Source organism: Zonotrichia albicollis, chromosome 21 (genome assembly GCF_047830755.1).
Source record: "Zonotrichia albicollis isolate bZonAlb1 chromosome 21, bZonAlb1.hap1, whole genome shotgun sequence".
In the NCBI taxonomy this organism is placed as follows: Eukaryota; Metazoa; Chordata; class Aves; order Passeriformes; family Passerellidae; genus Zonotrichia; species Zonotrichia albicollis.
In genome coordinates, this window is record NC_133839.1 from 10,970,348 (window position 1) to 10,988,200 (window position 17,853).

Consider the following 17,853-nt stretch of genomic DNA (forward strand, 5'->3'; position numbering starts at 1 on the left):
TGTCTATATAGATGGTGCAATATGGAACTTCTATAGAAATGTTTTAATATGAATTGTTAAAACAAAGGCATCTTTAACAGTAAGAATTCTGCCCTACCTTTGAGATATTTGTGAGTGATACCAGTGTGTAGAACTTCTCAAAATGCCTACATTTACCAGCCAGTAATTCCCACTGGAAGTCAGTGGATCCTAAAATGGTTTTGAAAAGGATATCTAAGTACCACACATGATTTTGAAAATAAATCAAATAATCACAGGTGCGTTGTCATTCATGAACAAACCACATCCATTCTTCCTCTTACACTCTGCTTCAGTTCTCTGAAACCTGTTGCAGGATCACTAAGTGATGGGATTGGTAATTGGTTAGAAGTTGTCCTCCCGGCAGACTTCATGTTGTATTGGTGGTTGTGGGGAGGGCATTGATAGGAATAAAAGCAGGCTTTGCTATTTCTGGTGCATTGTTCTGGTTCAGGCAGGAATGCTGTGGGCTGTGCCAGCTCTCTGTTGTTTGGCTGTGCTGTTGGAAGCCAGGTTGGGATGGTGCTTCCAGGTTGGAAGGCAAAACTGGAGGCTGAAAAAGCATTTGAGTTTGATTATGTTTGGGAGTTTGTAAAGACCCAAGCCTTTGAGATAAGGGTATATTTGGGTTTCTGAGAAATTTAATCACCCATTTTTATCACAGCAGCCTGTTTTGAGCCATGGATTCTGGGAATCTGTGCTGTAGAGTTCAAGGTGTGCAGCTGAACTTCACCTTTTGTTCCTTTCTTCAAATGCCTCTCAGTGCCAGTTCCAGCTTTTTAAAATCCTCTGTTGGCTCTGCTTCTCAGTACTGAGCCAGCCTACGCTGTTCTTCCTGCTTCTTGGAAGTCTTTGCTTTTATTGCTCCTTATAGTACAGAAAATTCAGTGTAGATTCATAAACTGCTCCATGACCCAAGGTTTCAGAGCAAAATATCAGGAGTTAGGTCAAACTCTTGCTTGGGGGAAAGGAACGTGACTGCAGCATACAGTGAGCTCTGATAAATAAAAGTAATTTTTGTGTGAACATAGGTGAAGGCAGGTATTAATTGAAGGAAGTAAATGAACTTTATTGTGCTGGCCTTGATTGTCAGCAGGTGGAGGGTATGTATGGAGGGCCCTATTTTGTGTGATGTGTATAAAGTGGTGACTGACATTACCATGAAATACTGCAGAGAGTTTTATTAACTTCCCTTTTGTGAGCTGTGGAAAGCAGTGCTGGGATAGCATGTGCTGCTTAGCAAGATGAGGGCAGGACTTTGTGCACTGAGAGAGGAGTTGGAGCTTGGTTGTGCTGTCAGATGAGTTAGTTTTTATAATTAGTCAGCAGGTTTCTGAAAAGAAACATTTGAGCATTTAGCATGAAGTTTTATATAAGTATTTTTATGATTTTTGTTTTTCAGGAGTTTATAACATATTTAATCTCATTCATGAATCGAACTTCCTTTTTAAGTCATGGATGACAAGGCTTCTGTTGGAAAAATCAGTGTCTCTTCAGACTCGGTATCCACTCTTAACAGTGAAGATTTTGTCTTGGTTTCCAGGCAAGGGGATGAAACACCATCTACAAATAATGGTAGTGATGATGAAAAAACAGGACTGAAGGTAAGAACCAATAACCTGAGTTTGTTCCCTGTTCTTCTAAATCAAACTAACCATAGAGAGCTTAAAGAGGGACTTCTTTGTTGTGGAAAACTTGACAGAAGGGAGAACGTTTTCAAGAACCAGTTTTGTCAGTAATTTCTTCACTGCTGATGTCAGAAGTGGTAATTAGGTTTTGAGTAAGAGCTCTCTCCATCACTAGCTGTGGGTTTTTTCCCCACTTTGCAGAATTCTTCCTGAAGTGCTTGGGATGAAACAGGCTGATTGTCAAGAACGTGGAACTGTGATTTTTTCACAGCTTTCAGGTGGAAAGCAGTATTAGCATACATGGATTTGACTGTATCTGTTAATTCAAAGATACACTGAAGTTTTCCCCAATGTGAAATGTTCTCTTTAAGAAACGTAGAAGAGTAGTTATAACTAACAACTTGGCATGAATCAGAGAACACGAGCTCTCTGTGAGAGGCTTGTGAGAGCTGGAAGGGCACTGGCATCTTCTCACTTGTAAAAGTGCTGTTCTGAAAAGAGACCCTTGACACCCTCTACTTTTTTTTTTGCTACTTAGAGCAACATTCATTCCAATTTGTATTTCAGCAGTTTTTAAGAAAAGTGGCACAAGTAAGGTAATCACTCCAAATTCCATCACTTTAATGTGTTGAAAACTGGATCTTCCCTAGAGTGAGTCAAATTAATGTGTTCTTTTGGGAGATAGAAAGAGATATTCCACCATTGGAAGAAGCTGATGTCTGTCTGCAGCTGCATCTCTGTCTTTAAAGATGATAAGAAATCCTGTGTTCTGCCTGTTGGACTGGGTGCTCCTCTTTTCTCTTGCAGTAGTTGTAACAGAGACTTTATGAAACATTTCTTGATGCTTTTGCTCTTCTTGCTTTTACCTCCCAACTGCTTTGTTTTTCTTGTGTTCCTTTGAGTCCGGGGCAAGACATTCTGTTATAGTGGCTCTTTTCTTTTGCTTAAGACTTCAAATAAATTCTGTCAGTTAAGAGTCTCAAAACTGATCTTTTGCTTAATCTGGCAAAAAAGTTCATGTACGTTTTATGGTGGTTGTAGAAGGTGTCACTTCGCATCATAGAATAGTCTAAAAAACATGAACATTCCTTGAGCATGGAGCCTGGTGATCTGTGAAACCTGCTGAAAGGCTGTGGCCTCATGCTTGTCTTTCTTAGTGCTGCAAATACCAGCAGCATCAAGATCAGGATCAGCATCAATACTTAGGAATTCAGAGTAGTCTCACAGTGGTACTTACCTTGAGAATGCTTCTGTGGCAGTGTCTGTAATCAGCTCCTGAGGCATCGTTTGAGAGCCCAGGAGACTTCTGTCAACCAGCTTCTCTGTTCCATCCTGTTATCCCCAACGAAAATTTGGAGGCATGAAATGTCATAGTCTGCAACAGTTCTTGCTCCACATGGGAGCTATTTGTATCCCTGTTTGCCTCCAAAGTGGTTTATGAAATGCTGGCTGCAGGTGGGCTGTTTCTCTTGATGAGGAAGGAAGAACATGAGCTCTGCTGCCTCCTGATCATCAGTTGTAAAATTAAATTATGCTGTTCTCTAGTTTGGCACTGAATGCCACAGAGCTTTGCAGGTGTTAAGCTTCTTTATGAATTTGGAGCCTGGACTGAGCACAAGCCTTGAACAAAGTGATTCACCTTGAACTTTTCAGTATTCCAGCGTGGAGAGTGTGTGCTGTTGGTTATTGGCTGCAATCTGAGTGATTAATGGCAACTTTCTATCTTAAACAAGAAATACAGTTTGCCTGCTGTCTCTGCTTTCTGGTGTTGCTCCTGTGTCTGCTCTGCACTGGCAGTGGGGCTGGGCTGGGTTTGGGAAAGCTTTGCTGCTGGAGCACAGTGTGGAGCACAGCGAGAGCTCTCCCAGCAGAGGTGGCAGCACATGCCTCAGGAGAGGGGGATAAATCACAGTTCTGATAAATCCCCTGCTGTGCTAAGGGACGTTTCCTACCTCCAAGGAGCAAATTTCTACTTCTACTTAAGTAGAAGTCCCTCCTATTAACCTTAGTTAAAGATGAAGTAAAATGAGTTCTGAGTTCAGTGAGAGATGGACAAAGCCACGATCAGGGTCGCGGTTTCTTTGCTCAGCCTCCAGCCCTGCTCAGGTGCAGCTGTCACTGTTCCCTCCCGCCCTTGGTTCTGCCAGGCTGGCTCTGCTTTTGGGGCTGTAGTTGGGGTTGGGTTTCAGGCACATTTACACCTTTGTGTGCCCTGTTCCCCTGATGTGGGGAACCAAATGGCTGCATGAGAACCTTTCGTTTTTGTGAAGTTAACCTTGGTTTGTGTTTTGGGCCTCGGTGTGCAGGCAGCTGGTTTGTTGCACTTAATTTTTGGGAACAGCAGGGCGCTTCTAGTCCAGAAGTGTGGTTACTGTGCCTTTTAAAATTCCTTTTGAGGGTAGTCTGGGCTAAGATGAAAAGCTTTCTTGGAGAAATTAGTTAAAATTGCTTTTTAAATGGGGTTTTGATGATGATGTTTTAGAATATCTATGAGATGGGTTTTTTATTTTTACATGCCTATTTTCTGTAAACAACTTGAATTTGTGTTTTACCTGTCACTACTATTTTTGGGAAATTTTATTTTCAAGATCATGTTTTATAGATGTAACATCTAGGTATGTTATTCATACTGATTATTTTACCAAGTAGAGTAGATCACAGTTCAGATTTTTTGGCTTTTAATCTTGATAGAATAGAACATTTTTCATGTGCATGTTATATTAATACCAATACAACATGTAGTTCTCACTGGATATGAATTTTTCACCTTCCTTTCCCAAACCAAAGTCTGTTGACTGTGAGGAAAGCTGTACCAGATGCAGTTTTTTACCAGAATGAATTTTAACTTCAGGTTTCATAGAGAACAGGCTCTGTAAAGTAGAAGTTACTCTAGGTTTTTCGATATATAGCCTTTGAAGGGACTGACAGGGCAGCATAATTAATTAATTCTATTCTGTTACAAAACATATAAACTCCATACAGTAAAGGAACATGGTGCATCTTCCATCATCATCATCATCCATCATCATCTTTCTGATGATTGTATGCAAAGACTTGAATAATAAACATGATGCTTGAAAGCCTTTGATGACCCCATGCTTGTGCAGGATTTTTCCACAGTGTATCACAGAAATTAATACTAAAATTGTTGGGAGGAAAATGGCAATGTGTGGATTTCTGTGCCTAGCTGCAGGTTACAGCTGCCTCCCCCTGTGGGTGTACAGCTGAGCAAGGCAGTTACCCTGTCCTGCTCCTGGCAGGTGATCACAGCACAGGAGTGTATTTTAATCTGTGCAAAAAGTGACATTCTGTTTGTGGCAATTTCAAGAGCATAAATGTCTCTTGTTATTGTTTAGATTCTGTGGCAAAACAGTCACTAGATTATTACTTTTTGGGCTAGTTGAATAATTTGGATTTTAGTAGCTGGTCAGTGAGTTTACAGAGAGGTGAGAATATGGAAGTGCTCCTAGGTTGAATTTTGGTGTCAGCAGGAATAACCAGCAGCAGCTGCAGAGGTGTTAGAAGCAAGTGTCATTTGCTGATGGCATCTGGTAAATACTCTGCAAATTCAGTCACTTCCCTATTAACTGCAGAGGAATGGACAAAGAGTTTCCGTAGAACCGGTATCTGAGAGCTTCCTGAAATGAATGCCTTCATTCCCTTTCCACTTCAGGACCTTATTTCACACTGTTGAGGTGCCTTCATGCTTTCATGTTGACTTCAATGAGCTCAAAGTCAGACTGCAGCTGAGCGTTGGGAAACAAAGCAAAGCTGTTGCTTCTCCTCAGCATGATGGCATAATCTTGTTCCAGATGCTTCTCTTCCTGTGAAACCTCTCTGTCTTGCCCATAAAGCACCTGACATATTTAATTGCATTTATCCCTTTCTGGTGTTAATCTGAGAATTGTTATAGCCCATACTGTGGACATCTGGAAGTTTCTCTGTCAAAGGTAGTCTTTGTAGTTACTGATTAAAGACTGGTTTAAAAGTAATCTCCCCGCTATTTCTAGTGCTAGAAAATTCCTGCTTTGAGCTTGTAGATTTGTTAGAGCAGGGAGGATATAATCCATGCTGGTGAGCACTTGCACCCTGCAGTTTGTGTTTATGGTTGTAACTGCGTTAAATTTGTTGACTGCTGCTTTGACTGGTAAATAAAAAGCAATATGAATGACCCTGTGCCTGAGGGGTGTTTTTTGTTGTTTGAACAGTCTTTTCTTCTTTTTTGTGTCCCAACTCTGTGGCTCTCAGATTGTGGGGAATGGAAGTGAGCAGCAGCTGCAGCGGGAGCTGGAGGACGTGCTGATGGATCCACCCATGGAGGATCAGGGCAGTGACCGGGACCTGGGAGAAGTCAGAACTGATGGAGATGGGGAAGAACCTGTTGTCCTTGAAGCGTCAGCATCCTCCACCATTAACCCAGTGTCGGTGGCAGGACTCCAGAAACCAGAAATGAGCTTGCCAGTGAAACCATCCCAAGGAGGTTAGGAAAAAAAATGGGGAGGAATGCCTGGTAGTATCTTATGAACTTGTTTTTTGTGGGGAAAGTGAAGAGAATTTAGGTACACGTGTGGCCAGTAGCCTTTCCCCATGTCTCACATTATAATCACTTAGTGCAGTAAATTCCAGGTTATGTATGTGATGCAAGAGTTAATATCTGCTGAACTGTCCTGTATTCTGAAAACACTGCTATATCAGCCCTGAGATGTGTGCACAGATATTAAGCTTACTTGCCTGGCTGTATAAAATATAAGTACAGGCCTTTCCTTTAGTGTTTTGACCTGGCCTGGCTTTTCTGTTCTCAGCCTCTCTTGTCTCCAATACAGTGGGCAGCCAGTGCCTGACAGTCAGTGTCAGCAGCAGTGTCTGCCCCTTCCCTTGCCGTGCCCTGCCTTGTTTCTGACACTCCCCCTGCTGTGCTGCCCTAGACTGTGAGGATCTGAGCCCCTTCACGCCGGTGACGGACGAGGACAGCGTGGTGTTCAGCAAGCTGACCTACCTGGGCTGTGCCTCGGTGAACGCGCCGCGCAGCGAGGTGGAGGCGCTGCGCATGATGTCCATCCTGCGGGGCCAGTGCCAGATCTCCCTGGACGTCACCCTGTCCGTGCCCAACGTCTCCGAGGGCACCGTCAGGTACGGGGCTCGCTGCTCTGGGGCTCTGCCTTCAGCTTGGCTCCTTTGGAAAGCCAACAAGCTGATGGTTTACCTGCAGGAGACTTGAGCAGCTTGGATTTTCTTTAGTGGGAGAAGGGGGTTTTACAGACATCTGTGAAAAGGAGTCCTTGGAATTTGTTTACCAAACACTCTACCAAAATGTACTGTGATCATCCAAGCTATCACCAAAGCCATAGTGGGATTGGTTATTGATGAGCACTTTGGAAATAGCCTGGAAAGTAGTTTGGAAAATGTCTGATACACGAGGCCTGACAGAGATGAGTCTGTCCACTGCCAAATATTAGTGTAACTTTTGGAAGACTAATCCCTGAAAACCATGGGGAAATTATTGGTGGAAACATTTGTGGCATTGTATTTTTTTGTGTTGTTCAATTTAAACATAATTATGGTGGTCATGCTTTGCAGTAAATGACAGGATCTAGTTTTTGTGGTGTACTTCTCTAGGAGGTATGAAATTGTTAAAGCTTGCAAGTTATGTCTGGCTGAAATAATTCTTCTAAAGGTGCAAGCTCGCTTTTTTTTCCCCTCTCTCTATTTTAACAGACTTTTAGATCCTCAGACAAACACAGAAATAGCAAATTATCCAATCTATAAAATCCTTTTCTGTGTACGAGGGCACGATGGGACCCCTGAAAGTGATTGCTTTGCTTTCACTGAAAGCCACTACAATGCAGAACTCTTCAGGATTCATGTCTTCCGATGTGAAATCCAAGAGGCTGTAAGTGCAAGCTTTTTGTCAAATGATATTACGTACATGTAAATGTTATTATGAAATTTAAAGGAAGTTTTTCAGGCACTTTAAGTAATGTAATTCATCCATCAGCAAACCTTAGCTATGGGATAAGAATGCACAGTTAACAGTATCCTTACAGTTAATTAGATGCTAAAATGGAATGATTTTCATACAATTTGTTGTGAATTAGTGAAAATGCGGGGTGGTTTCAGCTGCTGTTTGTCCCTCTGGCCGCAGGTGAGCCGAATCCTGTACAGCTTTGCCACTGCCTTCCGGCGCTCTGCCAAGCAGACCCCGCTCTCAGCCACGGCCACCCCCCAGACTCCTGACAGCGACATCTTCACCTTCTCCGTGTCTCTGGAAATCAAAGAAGATGATGGGAAAGGTTATTTCAGGTAGAGATTCTTCTTTTGTGCAGCATATGATTCTGTTGGAAAGTGTGTGAATATACAGTGTGAGGCTGAGGTGGTGCCTGAATTCCCTTTTTGAGAGTTTCCTATTCTAGTTTAAATGAATCCCAGGTGTAAGGAGCTGCACCAGTGTCTGATGCTGGGTTCACTGTATGCAAGGAATGCAGCTAAATTGAGAATTCTTTCTTTTCTTTCCTGATGAATAACAGTGCAGTTCCCAAAGACAAAGACAGGCAATGCTTCAAACTCCGCCAAGGGATTGATAAGAAGATTGTGATTTATGTGCAACAGACAACGAATAAAGAACTTGCTATTGAAAGGTAATGTCATCAACTTTTAAAAGACTCTTTATCTGTATTTTGCCTCTGAGGGAGCAGGTTAGTAATTATTCTGTGATTTAGTGCCATACTTCTCTTGAGGATGAAGTGGGACATACCTATGTGGGCCAAAAATATCTGTGAAAAGGCCAAAATGAAATCATAAAAGAGGTCCTTGTGTTTCATCTGATCCTTGTCCCTACTGAAGGGTAAATTCTATGCAAATATGTCTAAAAATCCCAAAAAAAAGCCACCAAAGGAAGGGCAGAAGAGTGCAGGCCAAGTGTTGTTGTGGTATAAGGAACCCTTGTTAGCAGTGACTTTATTAGACTGTTCTGTAAAACAAAGGTAATGGAACAATTTCCAGGCTATGAATTGGGTAAAATCATCTTGTAAATATGATCCTGAAATTTTGCTGGACGTTTTTGATGTTGGCTTGACATTGTTTTGCTGGATGTGCTTGATGCTGCATTCAAATGTCAAGGTTTGTTGGTGTTTGTCAGTGGATTCATGGGCTGTTTGTGATGTATGACAGCAAATACTTAGATAAGAAAGGTTAATGGTTTGTTGATGAGCATGTCCAAGTTTTGCAGTTACATTTTTTGCCTGGCTTTGCAGATGTTTTGGCCTTCTCCTTAGCCGTGGGAAAGACGTTCGGAGTGGCGACATGCACCTTCTGGATTTGGTAAGGATCTTTTTAACAAAACTCAGTAAGAACTTGGGTTATGATTGTGCATGATGTCAGGATGGACAGGGAGCACTTCTGCAGTTGTTGATGGTGTGGGTTCTACAGCTCAATCCTTGCCTCTGCTGCTCAGTTAGACGTGACCTGGTGCTTGGTCAGGGGACTTGCCCAGTTTTACAGTCAGCCATGGCTGTTCTCATTCAGGGGCCAGAAATAAGAAACATGGAACCTTATTTTTAGATATCCTGAATATCAAAGTGCTGTGCTTTGAACATGGAAAGTTTTACAGCTTAGTTATCAGTGTGAGAATCGAGGCCTGAGAGGCTTCCAGTGTAACACAGAACTAGTGGGTGCTTTGTTCTTATGACTCACTTTTCTCTATAGAGTAATGATAGGGATCATTTGACTTCACAAGGCTGAAGTGACAACAAATTTGCTAGTATTTATGCAGTACAGAGTGACTACTCAAAAAGGTTTAATACTACATGAATAATTTTGTTTTCTGCCAGGCTTTGGATTGCCCAGAAAATAAGGTTGTTGTGAAGACAGACAAGCTGAGCATTAGATAAAATGTTGGTTTGGTTCTTAGTGACTGAATAACATGTATTGTGTTCTCATCCACACCCCTGTAAACTGAAAGCTGCTGTTCAATGGCCACCTCCAAAATGACTGATCATGCCGTGTACTAATAGAATAATTATTATTAATTGGCCTTTCAGTGTTATCAGCATGGACACCAAAGATTGCAGGGGATCTCTGTTATTTCCTTCAGAGATGATCTCTGCTGCAGACTCTGTCACATGGACTTGCCCTTTCCTTGCCAGTGCAGTAGCTCTTTCACAGGGCTGGTGCTACATCATGTAGAAACTTCTTTATTAAAAAAAAAACAAAACAAAACATAAACTTACCTTGTTTCCAGGAGTCCATGGGTAAAAGTTCTGATGGGAAATCATACGTGATCACTGGGAGCTGGAATCAAAAGTCTCCACACTTCCAGTTTGTAAATGAAGAAACACCAAAAGGTATGAATGTTGCCAGGTGTTATCCCTAGGCAGGGAAATTACTTCCATAGCGGGCATTGGATGAATTATCTTTTCAGAAGAATCCCACAAAAGACTTTCACAGAATAGGATATGTTCTCAGAAAGCAGAGTGCTGAATGCCATGTGAAATTTAAAAAAAAAAACCAAAAAGACAAATAAAAGCAAGCAATGTTCAGTAATATGTTGTAGGAGCTGTGTCCTTGTAGGAGGCTCTGCAGGTGTGGGGCAGGATGCAGGTGCTCTGTTCACCACTGGACCTTTTCAAGAATCCCATTGGGAATTGCACTAAATGAGTTTTGCAGGCACTTGCTTTGCTCAGTGTCTTGTGGTCAGTTCAATCTTTTCCAAACCCAAGTTTTTAATTAAAAACAGAAGGATTCCCATACCTGTGAAAATGAAAGCAAACCACTCCAAGTGTCTTCCAAAAATAGCTGATGTTGCACTGCTCTCTCGAGTCCTGAAAGAGAATGTCATTACTTCTTTGAAGATGTCAGCTGAATTATCATCTTTCCAATCTCCTGTCACTGTTGTGTGCCAGAGGTTGGGAAGTGAATGGGAATTGACTGGGCAGTGTCATGAAGTCAGCTGCTGGGCACAGTGTGGTGCTGGAGTGGATGCCACCCTGCCTGAAGGACACAATTTATCATTCCCTGCCAGAGACATCTCCTGGGTCACTGAGCCCTGTTGCCTCCTGTTGGAGCATCAGAGTGTGTAGGCAATTTTTGGAACTTCACAGCTGACATGGTCTTAAATGCCTTTAATATCATGGTATTAAACACTTAAGTAACTTCTAAAACCAAAAAAGAATTGAAGTGTAATTAGGCTGGATGGCAAGAGGTCTGCACTGTGCAGTTAAATGCACGGATCCTCTCTAATGTTTAAAGAAGGTTTTGGATACAATTTCAGTGGGATTTGAAAAAGAAGAATTTTTATTCTCTTTAACAAGATCATTTTCTTGGCTTGAAGGCTGCAGTTTCCTTACTCTCTGGTGAATAGTGCATAGTGATCCAATTTTCCTGTTTTGAAACTTGTAGGGTTTTGAGATGTTAAATTGGGGGGAAAATCGATTCTGAAAAGGAAAGTTTCCTTTGTTCTTCCATATTACTGGGAAAGGGGTTATGGAATATTTTATTTGAAATGTTTCTTTTCACATTGTGGCTTCATTTTCTCTCTCTAGATAAAGTGTTGTTCATGACCACTGCTGTGGATTTGGTCATAACTGAGGTGCAGGAGCCCGTTCGATTCATTCTGGAGACAAAAGTCAGAGTTTGCTCACCTAATGAGAGGCTGTTCTGGCCCTTCAGCAAACGGAGCTCAACTGAAAATTTCTTCTTAAAATTGAAACAGGTAATGTGTTAAAAAATAAAGAAATAAAATTGACAGTTAATAGGCTGTTTCTCCCTATGATTGCTAAAACCTTTACTGATATAATGTTCATAATGCAATATTTTCCTCCTTATTCACAGAGGTAAAATAAATGAACTTGACTTTGAGAAAGGCTACCCTTTATTGTGCTGATTGTTGCTGGCTATCTGCAGTTCCCATAAAGAGCCTGAAATAGCTTTTTTGATAGCTTTGATGAGTCTGCGAGGTTACAGAGGGGGTTATGGATTTTCCAGCCAAACCACAGCCAGAAAAGGAAGGGAGGATTTATCTGCAAACTGGGGCTATGCTGAGACTTGCTGCCATAAGGGTATGGAGGAATAATTGTGTAAAATTAAGGGTTAAGAGAAAAAAAAAATGTCCTTGCTGTAATCCTGGTGCCATGGTATCTGATAGATCACTAGACTTATTTTATCATGCAAACTGAACGTTTCTTTTTTAGATGAGTGAACATCCACATGAAATTCCAAAGGAAATTATTTTTTGTCAAAGTCTATTTTCCCCTTCTGCATGGTTGGAAACAGATATTTCACACATACCCCAAGTTTGCCCTGGGGAAAAAAATCCAAGCAACCACAAAAAATCCCTAGAACTTGTTAAAAAATTTTTACTGTTTTTTCCAACTTACTTTTTTACCCATGTCCTAAAAATGGAAGGATTATTTCTGTTCAGGATATTCCTAATAACAGTACAAGGCAATAACTTAGTCTCAAAATAAGGCTGGTAAGTTGAAGGTCCAAGTCACTGAAGAGATCATGTACTTGAAATAGCTGCTGTTCTTCTGCTCTAGAAACTATTGTTCTGAAATGAAAGTCCTGTTTAAGGAACTGGAAATGTATAAAAGCAAATAACCATGTGGATGTACGTGCTCTCTCAAGGCTTAGCAATTCTGGGTGCAGCCCAAAAAGCAAGCAGTGTTGGAGTCCTAATTTCATGATAAGTGTTCTTATTTAAAGAGGTTTTGAGTTAAGCAAGAGGCTTTTCTTCATTCTTTTTACTCTTGCCTTTAAGTGCTAGCAAAGAATGCATCTGGGTAGTAACAAAGATGAAGTTCACCAAGGATTCTTTTTCTATGTAAAGAAAAACCCCTATCCTTCAAAGTTTAAGGTGGAAAAATTCTTCATGGATGAGCTCAGCCTTTGTATTTAGAATATTTTTGAGGTGGAGCATGTAGAGGCTGTTGGGCTATAAATATTCTGCAGCCTCCAAAAGGTGCCTTTTCTGTTTGGCAGTTTAGAGGAAGCTTATCTTACTGAGCTAATTCTGGATCTTTTGTCTTACCAAATTCACAGACATTGTGACTTATCTTGGCCAATTCTCTTTTTCCACAGACACTGTCAGGTTATCCAACTTGCAGTGTTTACTAATGGAAGATTATCAAAACTCGTAGTGGAAGCAACAAATATAGAATGTACTTCCTGATAAGCCTGGAAGGGAAACCTGTTTCTGTGGAGTCATGATTAGCCTATTAAAAGTACAGCTGTGTAGAATTGGCTTATCTTGCTTTGGCAGTGTTTCTTTATTCGGAAATGGTGAAAGCAGAGGGATTTTATTTGCTCCGATTGCATTTAGTGATTTAGTCATTTTTGGATTTGATGTATTTCTCTTCATTTTTAATGCTCCAAAGAATAAAATTGAGCACTGGGAGCTTAGTGTGGAGTATAATTATGAATCTTATTTCACTCTCTTCTTCACCTTCTCTTCTCTGCTTTCTATTTTCATTCATTTAGGAAAAAAAAAATCCAAGTCCTTAAAATGTATTAAAATTTTAGAACTGCTTCACAAATAAAAATCCTTTTTTAAAGGAAAGGAAGGTACAAAAGCATTGAAAATTATGGAGAAACAGGGTCACAGAGTAGGCTTTGGAACTCAGCAATTTGTGTTCCTGCAGCAATGTATACACAGAGTTGGAAGCTTTGCTAAAGACCATTACTGTGGGAAAATCATGGAATCCCAGACTGGTTTGGTTTGGAAGGGACCTTAAAGCTCATCTCGTCTTGTTCAAATAAATATGAACAAATTTTTAAGACTGCTTTTGCCACCATCAGTATTCCCAGAAACCTTTTCTATTTTAACTCATTTTACAAATTCTCTTTGAAGAAGAATTTGACATAATTTTTAAGTTTTTGCTTTCAATTTTCCACTACTGTTTGAATAAAGGCAAGTTGCTGCATATTTCATGTAGTTGCTGAGGAACCTTCATGTCTTAGACCACAGATGCATTCATAACTTTAAACATTTAGTGCGTTTGTGTCCAGTTCATTGATGGCTGGAAAGATGAGCTCCCTGTGGATGGCAGATCCAGGTGCCCCTTGTGCCTGTGGGTGCAGCACCACCCAGCAGGTTTCAGGGAGCACTGAGAGCCTGCCCCTGGCATTAAGTGTGTCCCAGGTGTGAACATTCCTCTCTGTGGAACGGGATGGAAGTTGTTCCTCAGCTCTCCTGGTCTGCAAAGAGAAGGCAGAGCCTTAGGAAGCGATGTGGCATTTGTGTCTCTTCCTCAGTGGAATGAACCTTGTTTCCTAGATCAAGCAGAAGGACAGGAAGAACAACTCTGACACTCTGTATGAGGTTGTGTGCCTGGAGAGTGAATCTGAGAGGGAGAGGAGGAAAACCACAGCCAGCCCCTCCCTGCGCCTGCCCCAGTCGGGCTCGCAGGGCTCCATGATCCCGTCGCCTCCAGAGGATGATGAGGAGGAAGGTAAGAAGCTCCTGTGCTTTGTGGACTTTGAGAAAGGGCAGCTGGTGAATAATGTGGTTATAAAAGATGTAGGATCCCTTCCAGTTAGAATCTGCCTGATGGAGGGGTTTTCTTGCTGGAATACTGCAGGATCCCATAGCCTGCAAGATCCTGGCATTCCTGGTCAGCCTCTCCCTCCTCTGGCACTTCAGTGTCCCTGCTTTTCTCAGCCCAGGCCTCCTGTGTGCTGTATTTGGGACGATGTGAAAAAGGGCTCCTAAAAACTGGCGATTATCATGTGGCTTCTGCCCCTCCCTGAGCAGCTGTGAGCAGGTTTGAGAGCAGAAGGAGAAGCTGGTGTTATTTGGAAGTGTCAGCAGGCAGTGTTTTAGTGGAGAGTCAGACATCTGGGAGAGATGAAACTGTACCAGGACCTGCCCAGCTTGGAGCTTAAAGCATTTTCAAGAACTTCTACTTAAAAAAAAAAAATTTAAGCAAACCACAACCACTTCTGAGTATAGAAACATCTGGCATTACAAAGATGAAATGGAGATAACTTGGGTTTCTGCTGTTCCACTTTTCCTGCTGGCCTTCCATGTGGCCTTGGCTGAAGTGTCCCTTCTGTTCTCTTGGCAGACAATGATGAACCACTCTTAAGTGGTTCTGGAGATGTTTCCAAAGAGTGTGCAGAAAAAATTCTTGAAACGTGGGGAGAGCTGCTGTCCAAGTGGTAAGTGGCAAAATCACGTTCTGAATCTTCTCATTCTGATTGCTCCTTCTGCTTGGAGTTTTTGTTTCCAGAGGCCGTTTGATGTAAGATTAGTTTGGATTTAGTTCTCTGTCCCTTATTCTCTGCCTTGATGTTTTCTGATTTCTTTAGAGGTGTTATAAATATTTTAATTTTTGAGTGCATGCTTAATGTACAGAAATTCACTTAGGCTGTGTCTTTAGTTGATTCTGCCTTAAAACTCTACTTCTCTTCAGGTTCCTTGGGATTTTATTAAAGGAAAACCTAAACTAAGTAATGTAGAGAAAATGCAGCTCTTGCTTTGTCTGCTCTGCACAGATCACTTCCATTCCTCTTTGTAATTCTGACTGGGTTCACAGCCAGTTTTTCCTGCAGCTGTCATATCTTAGTGACTGTAGCTTAAGAAATGGGAGACTGGGACTTGGATAGAGAAGATGTTTTTCCCCCCTTATCTAAAGGAAGGCTCCAGAGCCTGCCAAGAAGGAAGTACATGAGCTCTGCTGTTTTTCCCTGGAAAATGTCAGTGTACGAGAAGAGTGTTTCTTGACAGTCCAATTGCTAATGCAACACAATCCTCCTTTGGTGAGGGATTGTTTTATTCATCTTGAGGTAGCCTGAGCAGTTCCAAAGAAATGCTGACTGTTGTAAAATTCAGGGGTTTTGTTAGGTTTTATTTTTTCCCCACAAAGAGGGTGATGGGCAGCATGAGACTGAGCTCAAACAGGCTTCATTTTGACTCTTTACTTGCAGCTTTAATTGTGGCCTTTTGCTTGCTGAAGTCAGTGAGAGCAGGGCAGGGGCTGGACAGCAACTCAGAGGTTGAGTGGGGTGTTGGATCTAAGGAGTGGGACAGCAGAGATTGGAGTCAGTCATGCAGCTTAGATGAGAAAAAATATTGGTGTGACCACTTAGGAATCTCTTTAAATTAAGATTGTAACTGTTTAGTATTTTCTGCACTTATTGCTTATTTGAACAAGTCGTTTTCCTTCCTCTTTGGTTTTGCACTAAGTGGACGCATTTGTAGGAGAGGAAGGCTGTGGTAAAATGATGTGTGATCCCTTTTCCCTCTCCTGGATTTGGAGAAACATCTTTCCCACATGAGCTCTCTGCATCTGCTGCTGTGAGAAAGTTTCTTTCAACTTGAATTTTTTTGTAATTCTTCCAAGGGCTCGGAGATAATTAAGCCACCTGGCTCCCATTGGAAATGTTTTGGCAGCTCTAAGAGGATATGAAATGCTTCTGTGCTAATGCTGGCAACAGCTTTAATATGTGTTAAAGGGCTTTCCTTCTTAACTAAAAACGTGTATTTGGAAGCAATGATCCCCCAGCTTTTAACATAAGAGGATTGAAAACCATAAAAATCAGACTTCAGGTAGTTTCATGCTAGTTTTTTAGAATTGTGTAATTAGATTTGTATAGTAATTAAATATTTGGTATCTTGTGATACCAAAGAATATTTGGCTGATGTTTCATAACTGCTGAGTCACACAATTTTCTCATTTCAAACATAGTTGGGAAGAATCCAGTAGTGTGTAGCCTTTAGTCTACAGCCTTCATGACTGTGTTCATTGGAACTACTGTTGTACTTCCTCTGATCTGAGAGTAAGGCAAAGCAGTTTTATAGGCCTTTACAGAAATATTTTGTATATAGGAAGTATTTTATATAAATATACTTACATATTATAAAGGCATAATAAATGCTCTATAAAGATATGTCTATAGTGACATTGATATAAATGTAACTACTTTATAAATATTATTTTTATTTTAGTTAATTTCTTTTAGAGAAAGCACGGTGAAGGAGGACATGATGGTCCCGAGTTCTGTGCAATAAATAGTGATTTAAATGTCTGCCTTGTTAGTCTCTAGATTATTGTGTCAGAGCACTGTAGACTGGAGAAAGGCCATAGGGAATCCCAGTCTGTGTGAAATTATTATCCATGTATCTGTTAGACTGTTACAAACATTAATAAATGCCAGTTTATTAAGAACATAATGCAGTTGATGTGACACAAGTTCATCTTTCTGCCTGGCTTTGTCTGTCAGTTCTCTTGATCATTTTATCCAGAAGTTTGTTTTTTTAGTAACTGCTGAAAAATAGTAATCTCTGTGATTTAAAGACGTGTGTCTTTTGGGGATTTTTATATATAAGCCACAAATGAGCTGTTCAGTTTAACATGCTGTAAGTGCATAAATTATAAGTAGGTTTAGTTTTTGCAGCTTGCAGTGCTGTAATTTGTGAGCTGTCAGTGGTCTCGCTGGAAGGAGCAGTTCAGTGAGGCTGCCCTGGGGCAGGGGGGCAGCTGCAGAACCACGAGAGTTCATTCCCAGAGCTCTGACTCCTGTCCCTCCCTCCCTGAGAGGGTCACCTCCTGCCACGAGACCCATGCACACTGCTCATTTTGAGCTAGTCTGAACTTGGAATTTACAGGCTGTGACCTCTGTCCTGTAGCATTTAATGGAGTGCTTTGGTTTGTTGAATGTTATATCTATATAAATTCAATGAGAGTCAAGAAAATAGTTTGGGAAGTAGTGCTCCAAATGAACTTGAATTTCATGGGGAGATCTGGAGTGCGTGGCGGGATGCTGTGAGTGCTGAATTTCACCTGGAGATCTGGCGTGCATGGCAGGGTGCTGTGAGTGCTGTCCCAGGGTGTGCTGTGTGTGCTGAATTTCACACAGAGATCTGGAGTGCGTGGCAGGGTGCTGTGAGATCCAGAGTGCATGGCAGGGTGCTGTGAGTGCTGTGTGTGCTGAATTTCACCTGGAGATCCGGAGTGCATGGCAGGGTGCTGTGAGTGCTGTCCCTGGATGTGCTGTGAGTGCCAAATTTCACCTGGAGATCTGGAGTGCATGGCAGGGTGCTGTGAGTGCTGTCCCAGGGTGTGCTGTGTGTGCTGAATTTCACACAGAAATCCAGAGTGCGTGGCAGGGTGCTGTGAGTGCTGTCCCTGGATGTGCTGTGAGTGCCAAATTTCACCTGGAGATCCGGAGTGCGTGGCAGGGTGCTGTGTGTGCTGAATTTCACACAGAGATC

The 17,853-nt window shown here is 41.6% G+C and overlaps 1 protein-coding gene across 4 annotated transcripts in view; it reads left to right on the top strand.

Moving 5' to 3' along the window:
- Positions 1–17,853, top strand: part of RABGAP1 (RAB GTPase activating protein 1) — a 63,211-nt gene that overhangs the window by 4,960 nt on the left and 40,398 nt on the right. Inside the window, exons 2-12 of one of the 4 annotated variants that reach the window (XM_074556172.1) lie at positions 1,421–1,622; positions 5,895–6,126; positions 6,572–6,776; positions 7,362–7,536; positions 7,789–7,946; positions 8,171–8,281; positions 8,897–8,963; positions 9,883–9,985; positions 11,183–11,352; positions 13,915–14,089; positions 14,705–14,798. In XM_074556172.1, coding sequence (XP_074412273.1) covers positions 1,473–1,622; positions 5,895–6,126; positions 6,572–6,776; positions 7,362–7,536; positions 7,789–7,946; positions 8,171–8,281; positions 8,897–8,963; positions 9,883–9,985; positions 11,183–11,352; positions 13,915–14,089; positions 14,705–14,798 — 1,640 coding nt within the window. In that variant the 5' untranslated portion in view covers positions 1,421–1,472. The remainder of the gene's footprint in view (positions 1–1,420; positions 1,623–5,894; positions 6,127–6,571; positions 6,777–7,361; positions 7,537–7,788; positions 7,947–8,170; positions 8,282–8,896; positions 8,964–9,882; positions 9,986–11,182; positions 11,353–13,914; positions 14,090–14,704; positions 14,799–17,853) is intronic. The other 3 variants (XM_074556174.1, XM_074556173.1, XM_074556175.1) reach the window with 3 other exon arrangements.